This window comes from Camellia sinensis, chromosome 3 (assembly GCF_055761805.1).
Source record: "Camellia sinensis isolate YWXY chromosome 3, ASM5576180v1, whole genome shotgun sequence".
Lineage (NCBI taxonomy): Eukaryota > Viridiplantae > Streptophyta > Magnoliopsida > Ericales > Theaceae > Camellia > Camellia sinensis.
Genome location: NC_138963.1, coordinates 6,778,336 through 6,788,681, shown reverse-complemented (window position 1 = coordinate 6,788,681; position 10,346 = coordinate 6,778,336). Strand labels below are relative to the sequence as shown.

General features: G+C 47.7%; 1 protein-coding gene across 1 annotated transcript; it reads left to right on the top strand.

Annotated features, from left to right (window-relative positions):
• The first annotated feature begins 4,346 nt into the window (after nt 1–4,346).
• Nucleotides 4,347–9,145, top strand: LOC145820889 (protein MAINTENANCE OF MERISTEMS-like). Its single transcript, XM_082917572.1, has 6 exons — nt 4,347–4,382; nt 6,423–7,088; nt 7,342–7,503; nt 7,590–8,153; nt 8,239–8,337; nt 8,685–9,145. Exons 1-6 carry the CDS (start codon nt 4,347–4,349, stop codon nt 8,967–8,969), a joined length of 1,812 nt encoding a protein of 603 aa, XP_082773698.1. The 3' UTR covers nt 8,970–9,145.
• The last annotated feature ends 1,201 nt before the right edge of the window (nt 9,146–10,346 follow it).

The following is a 10,346-nucleotide window of genomic DNA, read 5'->3' as shown; positions in this document are numbered from 1 at the left end:
CAATCCCTATCACCCAAGTCAAGGGACAAGGCATGCATGCAAGATGCAATGCAACCTAGGCATACAAGCTAGGAATGCGACATGACATGGCAAGGCACTTATGCAATCATGCAAGCATACATAGGGCAATGCAAATGGATGGCAAGATGGACTTATACATGAATTAGGCAGCTCTAAAATAGGCCTAAAACAGTAGCCATTGTGCTAAAAGGTGAGGGCTAAATGGCATGCACACACACATGCACATAAGGACCAACACTTAAGCATAAATCAAACAACATTCAAGCACACTTGAAAGAAGGAAACATGGACAAATTAGCATGCAACATGAGCCCTAAAATCATGTTATAAAATGATGCCAAATCAAGTTATAAATCAAGTCAAGCATGCAACAAATAGTCCAAGTGTTCAAGGCAAATCAATAAGGCATTGAACTACACTTATCATGACCAAACATGGCGTGCATTAAACAACTAAAAACAGATTTTTAGCATGTTAAAACAAGGCCAAAGGACTCCTTAGATGGCATCTAAGTGGCCCAAATACAAAGGCATACACCATGACCAAAACATGGAGCATTGCAACACATGCTTTCAAAGCATTAAAGAGGCATGCAAGGTAATCAAACAAGCATGGAAATGGGACTGAAATAGCATGTAGGATGATTCCAAATCACCAAAACAATGCAAAGATGGCATGCTACACATGCACATACTCAAGGCCAACAAGCCCAAATACAAAGGATCTATATAATGCATGCAAAGATCAACCCAAACGATTATGGACAGAGCTAAAACATGTCAAAATAAGCACATAAACTTCACAAATACAAGCCTAAAACATGCTCCAACAAAGGCTAACAACCTAGAACATGTTAAGGCACAAATAGGGCATTACATGGCAACTATGCTAAACATGCATGGAGTTCCAAAACCAACTTGAAATCATGTTATATCATGGATATATAAGCATGAAAAACAAACCAAATATGCTCAACACACACTCAAGCATAGGTTTCCTTAAGAGGCCAAAATAGGTCCTTTTCAAGGACAACAAGGAGAGGGGGTGGCCCTCTCCTTCTTGGGACTTCAAAGCATCATCTTCACCACTGAAATCCCTCAAGATTTCAGTGGTGAAGAGACCTCAACACCAAAATCCCGGAGCTAGCACAAAATGGCTCAAAATGAGGCCTTTTGAGGCCTAAGGGTGGTCAACACCCCTCAAACAACAAAACACTCTTAATAAACAATAAAGAGGGCTTAAAAATAGAAATTTTTTATGTTATACAATAATCACAAAAACAGCTCTAAGACTAGTAGAAAATTGATGCAAGAATGGGGAAAAAAAGGACTAGAATCTCACCCTTGATGCCTTCTTCAACAAAGATGCTCCAATGGCCTCCTTGAGCTTGAATCCAAGACAAAAACTTCAAAACACACTCTTTAGAACCTCAGCTCCAAGAGGAAGGTGAAACACTAGGTGTTTGTGTGCAATAGTGAGACACAAAACACCTAGTGTACAAAATGAGAGGAAAAGAGAGATAGGTGAGTGTATCTAACCCTAACCCTAGGAAAAACCAGAGCTCTCCTCTGTCTTCTCTCCTCAAAAATGTCTAAAGGCTCTCCCTTTTGCCTTAGAGAGAGCTTCTCTCTATATGCCTCTTGTAAAGCTTACAAGACAAGCTTTGCAAGAGGGAGATCCCTCCATACACGTGTATGGAGGGGAGCAAAAGCTATACAGCTGTCTAAAAATATCTGCAAAAGCAGATGAACAGCAATCGGCTGGCAAAAAATGCCATCTTGGCCAAACAAAGTGCCGACCGGCACAAAATAGTGCTGACCGGCAACAAAGAGTGCCGGCCGGCAAACTATATTGCCGGTGGCAGCAAAAACCAGCCGGTGGCATCTAGCCACTGCCGGTGATGGGTGGGGATGGTCTACAAGCCCCACCCTGCCCTTCCAAGGCAGGATGCAAGTGTTTGGTGCAAAACCAGACACTAAAAGGTCAAGTTCGGAGATCCTGAGACAAGGCGCGCGAGCCGAGGCCTCCGAGAACTCCAACCGAACACAAACAAGGATAATCACCGAGTGTTCAAACGGTGACGTCCAAGTCTTGAGGACGGTCAAAAATGGGGTGTCTACAGTTGCCCCTCTTTGACAGAACTCGAAAGTCATAACAATGACGGGAGTGAATGTCAAAGCCCAGAGACGACCCATTTTTGACAAGGCCGAAGACTTAGACAATCATACAAGACAAAATAAGGTATGCGCCCGAAGGCAGGGGCAAAATGCAAGACAATGCACGGAGCCGAGCATACTTATGATCATGCAAAGAAAGCTGTAATGAAGCAAACATGCGACAATTTTAAGCTAGCAAACCAAACTACACTACAATGCAGAAAGGATGTAAGAGAATTATGGAATTCTCAATACGTCTCACTCGGGAGATACAATACCTGTGCGGCTCGTCTGGTTGCACCAGCTTCAAATGAACCGTACATACAATATCGTGCCTGAAAAGAAAACAAACTTAATAGGTACAATATTGTTAGCAACATGCATGACAATGCAAAATGGATGCAAGACGACATGCAATATATACAAAACAATGTATAAACAATGCAAATGAAGATGCAATGTATTTGAAACAATGCAAGCTACATGCAAAGCATTTGAATCGTGATCCAATCACGAACGGTTCGAAACCACACCTATGTCAAATAGATTGATGGAGGTAACAAGTCTGTCTACCATAGAACGGTCAACTGAACTATGAGTATTGTAGACAGACGCAAGAACAAGCATTGGGTGGAATTGACATAAGTGGGGAAACAACCCGCTGGAGAAAGGACTACGATCCTAATGCCGGATGCAAAAATTACACTACAATGTAATGGATGAATATGACACGCAGGCCAAACCAAATCTTGCTTAGGAAAGGCATGCATACATACAAGCCATGTGTAACACAGAAAAGGTGCCGCAACCCTCAACCAACATATCAACGTGGAATCGGCGCGATACACATACAGAACTGTGTTTTAACATGAAAAGTAAGGGCACATACCGGACCAAGCTCAACCTGGAAAGGCGCAAGCCAAAGGCGGAAGGTGATGCAATGAATGCATGCAATCTACAATGCAATATCTACAAATATGCAATGGAATGGATATGGATACAATGGATATGGCACGCAAGCCAAACCAAATCTTGCCTAGGAAAGGCATGCACACGTACGAGCCATGTGTAACACAGAAAAGGTGCCGCAACCCTCAACCAACATATCAACGTGGAATCGGCGCGATACACATGCAGAACTGTGTTTTAACATGAAATGTAAGGACACATACCAGACCAAGCTCAACCTGGAAAGGCGCAAGCCATAGGCGGAAGGCGATGCAGTGAATGCATGCAAACTACAATGCAATATCTACAAATATGCAATAGAGTGGATATTTACAACATGCAGTGACAATGCAGTGCAATGCGACCTACTGGGGAAAATGCAATGGATGCATGCAAGCTACAATGGAAATGCATGACAATGCACTATGATGCAATGACTATGATTGCAACTTTCCCTATCTTACCAACAGGGTGATATACTAGGTTGGTTCAGTATCCAGAACTGAGGCGTAGACATGCCGCCTCAACCTATGGGGCTTCCATACAGATTTCAAGCCGAGGGTAAACCTCTGGGTATTTAAACCAGACTTTAGTCTCGAAACTCCCAAACCTTTGCGTTCTAGGCATAAGCCGTTCGAACTCTAGTTTCCACCGTCCCAGTTGGTCTTCTAGGAACTCATCGCAAGCACAGACAGGTAGCTTTACCAGACCACCGAAAAGTCGTTCGGGCACGACAAACACCGAAGGAATTGCACCTTCAGAGGATTTAAGGTCTCCTAGACCGGAATGCAAAAATGTATGCATGACTATGCACGTTTTTTTTGTTTTTGTTTTTTTTGAAATGCAAATGATGCAAGTGATGCATGTTGCATGGAATGCGCGACAACACGCGGCTCTCGAAGTGTACGACAATGCGAACACTAAAGGTCTTACACCTTCCAAGGATTTAAGGTCTCCTAGACCGTACGTGTTTAAGGTCTCGCCAGACCATGCGTGTTTAAGGTCTCGCCAGACCAGAAAAATACCTGTGCGGTTCGTCTGGTCGCTCCAGCCTCAAATGAACCGTACATACAATACCGTTCCTGAAAAGAAAACAAACTTAACAGGTACAATATTGTTAGCAATATGCATGACAATGCAAGAATGAGGCACGCACGCCGTATGGAACGTAAGTTGATGCAAATGAACTCATATGCCGAAATAAAAACAACGTGCACATCAATGCACCGGAGGTTTCGCATCTCCCAGGGATTTAAGGTCTCCTAGACCGTACGTGTTTAAGGTCTCGCCAGACCGTGCGTGTTTAAGGTCTCGCCAGACCGTGGTATTGCACGACGGTATGATGCGCAAAATAGCGCAATGCGTTAGGCAACGCGAGTGCACAGGACAGTGCGATGGAATGCATGCAAAATGCAATGAGATGCGCAAAACAGCGCGAAATTGAAATGCACAAAACAGTGCAATGCGCAGAACAGCGCGAGGTTTGAAATGCACAAAACAGTGCAATGCGCAGTACAGCGCGAGGTTTGAAATGCACAAAACAGTGCAATGCGCAGAACAGCGCGAACAACTTTGAAATGCACAAAACAGTGCGATGCGCAGAACAGCGCGAACAATTTTGAAATGCACAAAACAGTGCGATGCGCAGAACAGCGCGAACAATACAATGCACAAAACAGTGCGATGATAAGTGTGACACGCATGCCACACGGAATGTAAATGGGCTTGAATGCGCAACAACGCACGTATTCCGGAATGCATGACAATGCATGGAATGGAAATGCAATGATGATGCATGAGAAATGTGCACGACAATGCAAAGGGGTGCGTGTTGCAACGCATGTGACACGCGCATAACAATGCAAATGTGTGGCGCATGACAGCGCAATGCAATGCACAGAAGTAGTGTGATGAACTCGTGCAACACACATGGGGCAACTTTTGAATTTAAAAGGATACAAAAAGGATACACCTTGCACGAATTGGAGTGCCACGCACTGGAGACACGGCCCGCGGTCAGAACGGAGGCCGGTTGAACATCGGAGATGCACTTTCTTGCACTTTCTTGAGCTATGAAGACCATGAACTTCTCATATGGCCTAAACAAGGCTGTGGGAACCCCACCGGCTGAAAGATGAGGCCACCGGCTGGCCATCGGCACAAAAACAATTCCATCGGCACAAAAAAGTGCCGACCGGCACAAAAAGGTGCCGACCGGCAAACAGTTGCTGGTGCGGGGCAGTTTTGTCTTTTCACCTTGGGTGTTATAAAATAGGGCTTCATGCCCTATTTTCTCACTTCTCCACCGCCGAAAACGTTTGCTCTCTCTCTCTAGAGTGCTTCTCTCTTATTTTTCGCCCGTTTCTTCGCGTTCTACGCCCGTTTCGTCGTCGGATTCGCGATCCTCTTCGCGTTTCGGACATTTTCCACCGATCACATTCTCGTTTCGGTGCCTCGTTCGGCGTTCTCGCCTTTTCGGGGTTCGTTCCCCTCACTTTCCTCTTCATTTTCGTGCCTTTTCACATTCCGGCCTTCCCGGCCATTTCCGACCCTCTCGGGAGTTGACTTTTCAGTTGACTCTTCGCATTCCGGCTCGGTTTTCCCTTTTTCGGCCATTTTCACACCACTCTCTACATGGCGGACGACATTCCACGTGGCGGGACTCCCCCGGACCACGAGATGGATCCCGGGGTCGAGCTCTTACCACTGAGCGAGCGCCCGTTCGACCCAGCGACCTACCGGCCGGCGATCCACGTTCTGCCCCCAGACGGCCTGCGTCAGTTCCGGAGCTTTGAGAGGTACGCGGCCCCTGAGCTACTACTACGCGAGCCTACCTCCCACCTTTCATTCGGCACTTCCGAGGTAACTCTTCATCTTCTGCTTTACTTTCTGCAATGTAGGATACAAAACTGCCATAGTTAGCTGTATTCTCTAATTGCTGAAATCTGATATGCTGTAGACCGTAGTTGACTGTAAACATACATACAACTGATATCTGCTTGAGACTGACACATGCACACACACTGCACTAGTCCTGAATCACCCAAACACACGGCACCCACTGTATTCTACTGCACACACACTGGTACCCAGTATTTGTCTGAATCTGTTAGATTTGCACACATGCTACATCTGTTCTGAAACACCCAAACACGCTGACACAGCACACGTATTTTACTGTAAGCACACCGGCACCCGGTATTTGCCTAAATCTGACAAACTTGCATACATGCCATATCCGTCTTTTCACAACTGCATTTTGAATGTTGTCTTGCAATTGTCATTTTCTGTTTGCAGGAGGGTTCCCATACCATTCGCGGGTATGGGAATACTGGTGCTCGAGAGTGGTATGACGAGCTCCCTGATGCGGTCCAGCGCATCGTGGACCGAGCGGGCTTCGGCACCTTCTGCCGAGGGCTCTCTAGGCTCTCCACATGCAGACCTCTTCTCGCCGCTTTGGCGGAGAGGTGGTGGGACACCACCGATTCTTTCCATTTTTCTGCTGCGGGGGATATGACGATGACCCCTTATGACTTCTCGATGCTCACAGGCATTGGGGTAGGGGGTGATCCGATCCCCTTCGACACCGACATGGATGAGTGGACCGCCGCTCAGGTCCATCTACTGGGGGAGGCGCCACCGGTAGCTCGTCCAGGCTTCGTCCGATACTCCTGGTTCGAGGCACAGTTCAGGGTCCAGCTCGCATTAGGGGAGGAGGTGCAGATGACCGAGGAGGACGTGGAGAGGTATGCCCGCGGCTTCCTCATGTTCCTGTTCGGGACTACTATCTTCGCCGACCGGGCGAACACCGTGCCTCTCTGTCTCCTCAGCGCACTGGTGGACGTCCGGGACATCTTGCACTATGACTGGGGCAGCGCCGCTCTAGCCACCCTGTACGGCTATATGAGCTCGGCTTCTCGTGGCAGCGGCCAGCTGCTTGGAGGTTACTGGCGGGCTTGGGAGGTACATTTCTTTTCCATTTTTTCATTCCTGTCTCGTACTTTCTGTACTCTGTACACTGCACACACTGCGGTCTGCTTTACACTCACTGTATACTGTACACACGGCACACACATACATTCTGCTTTACACTGACTGTACACTGCTCACACTGTACACTGCACACAATACACGGCTCAACACACGGCTCTGCCATTTCTGCTTCATTCTGTATATCCTGCTTTTTCTGATAGTCATACTGACATCTATTTTGCAGTTGTGGGTTTATGCCTACTTCCCTAGGCTTGCACCTGTGCCAGTTGCGGAGCCTCCTCCGGCTGTCCCGTTCTCGAGTCGCTTTGACGGGAGATGCACCCGGCGACCACGGGAGACGTTCGGCTTCTTCTGCCGATATTTCGACACCATCACTCCGGCCGAGGTATGCTTTACTTTTAGTTCATTTAGCTTCGCTTTCCCACTGCATATTTCAATAACAGTAGATAACAAACTGTCTGTCACTTTCAGATCACATGGCGGCCATGGGCTTCGCTGCCGTCGGCGATGCGGGGTCGGTTCCCTGGTGCTGAGGAGACCTCGCGTTTCCGGATCTTGCTAGAGGGCCCGGTCTGTCGGGCTTGGTACCTGGGGGAGCGTTTTCTACGCCAGACCCGCGGGTTACCTGAGCAGATAGTCCCGGCTCACCCTCCTGCAGAGATGAGGGAGACTGAGGGGCTGACCACTGAGCAGCTGGATGATTACTCCATTGGCTGGGAGGAGGCCGGCTTCCGAGGCACCGGCGACTATCAGGAGTACGTGCGGACGTACCTGATGCGTCCCTTGAGCGGCCGTCGAGCAGAGGGGGCCAGGCCTGTAGCATCGGCGGCTGGGGCCGGAGCGGGAGCAGGGGCTGGATCTTCGAGGAGGGCCCGGGTCCGTGGTAGGGGTGGAGCGCGGGGAGGACGAGGAGCTGGCTGGCCTGCCCTGCCCGCTGTACTGACTTTCCAGGGGCAGGGTGGGTCGACCTATCAGATCCCCTTCGCCCCTCCACCGGCTGGTCACGAGTTCATTGACGTCCCCGACCTTCCGCCGGTATGTTCTACTGCATTTTGTACAGTTATTCATTTCAGTTTACTTGATATTCCACAGAATATTGATGCATCTGATACTTTTGCAGGCTTCTTCTGAGTACACCCGTCAGTCGTTGGCGATGAATGCCTCGATGATGGGGATGCTCCAGCGGACATTTGACCTTCTAGCCGTCTACAGCATACCGGTATGTCCTTCTGACACTGGCCTCAAACCATTCATACACTGCTTTACATAATCTGATGCACGGCACAACACCTGATACACTGATCTCACAGTATCTGAACACTGCATACACTGCATTCTGCACTAAACTCTGTACTGATAAACTGCTCACGGCATTCATACACTGTACTCATATACTGCATTCTGCACTGATAAACTTCTCACGGCATTCATACACTGTACTCATACACTGCATTTTGCACTGATAAACTGCTCACGGCATTCTTACACTGTACTCACACACTGCATTCTGCACTGTTAAACTGCTCACGGCATACTGATGCATTTCCCTTTTTGTGTACTTTTCAGCCTCCTTTCCAGATTCCCATGGCTGGAGGTGCTCCAGCTAGACCTTCTGTCCCTGCTCGGGGGAGAGATGAGGAGGGCAGGATATTTCCCCGTACCAGGGGACGGCGTACTCACGTCGGGAGTAGCTCGCGAGCTCCAGTCCCGGACGATGACGACGACGAGGAGTCAGAGGCGGAGGCAGGGTCATCGGAGGAGGAGACCGGAGGCGATTCTAGCTCGGGCTCTGACGACGACGCTGATGATGCCCCTGGACCTTCGTCCAGGAAGAGGACTAGGACGGACTGACGGCCCTTGGAGTCGCTGGACATAGATGCAGATCTTTGCTATCTTTTCTTTCTTTCTTGTACTTTTCTTTTCGGTTGGTAGATAGATTACCTTGTACTGCCGCAGGCAGATTTTTGTTTCCAAAACTTGTACATTTGAAAAGCTAAGTAAATGAAACAGACTTTTTATCTGAAAAAGTGTTCGCATTTACACATTTCATGCATTGCATCGCATCTCATCATGTTACACCTCGATGTAAATGGAATTGATTGGTTGTCTGAAAATTAAACATTCGCGCTGTAATAATCAGATAACTAAACAGCCAACAGCAAAATAACCCAAGCAACCCCCTGCCTGATTCTGGACACACAGCCCTTACTCTGTTGGGGATTAACCTGCATACAGCCCATAACACAGCATTCGATTCATTCTGCACACGGCAATTCTAAACAAAACATCCCAATCTGACAAGACGGACCTCAAAGATGGAACTGGTTGGAGTCGAAACACGTTCAAATGTAGAGAACGGCACAGCATTCTGAGCATAAGCAATTTTTGAAATCGAATGAGGGTTTTTCAAACCGGGATATCGAGCCTACAACTGAACATAGCGGGGCGGACTCAAACGAAGAGGTACACGACCTAAACACAACGAGGCGCGCTCGGAAAAGACTGAAAACAAAAGACGAGACCGTCAAATCAAAGAGACACGACACACAGACGCGTAAACGAAGATGGGAGACCTCGGACCACGAGGAGCCAGTTCAATCTGGGTATTGTTTCCCACCCTTTCTGATTTGTGATTCTCGCATCACTCGGCTCTCAAGCTCGGATTTTCTCTCAAAACCCTTTTCCTCACTTTTCTCTCAACTTACACCTCTCTATTCTTCAATCTCTCATTTTTCATCCCTCCCCGGGGTGACTGATGGATAAATAGAAAGGTGTGGGTTCATGCTCAACATCGTTAGCTCACGGCTATTTCTTCCGGCGGGCAGCGTGCTCTTCTGGCAAGTACGTTGATGACGGGGGAAAGACAGAACGCCTGACTCAACTGTGCCCCTAGTTCATCATTTTAACCATTCTTTCTTTTTTGCTTTCTACTAAAACGGTTTTGATCAAAACGAGAGTCGGATTAACGCACTTGTTCGATTTTTGATTTGAAAGGCATGCAAGTCAGGCTGTAAGCACTGAAAGTTTTCCTTTTTTGGGTCCAAGACAATGGTCCAGTTTTGGAAAATGGAATAGTTTTCGAGAAAATAGTCAACCTCAGTAAAAATTTTCAAAAACTATTTTTCGAACAGCTGATGCTTGACAAGCATGGAGCTTACCCTTTGAGATGCGCAACCTCGGATCGAAGGCAATGAAAAATTGCCCCTGGTTTGAAGGGGGGGGGAGGCA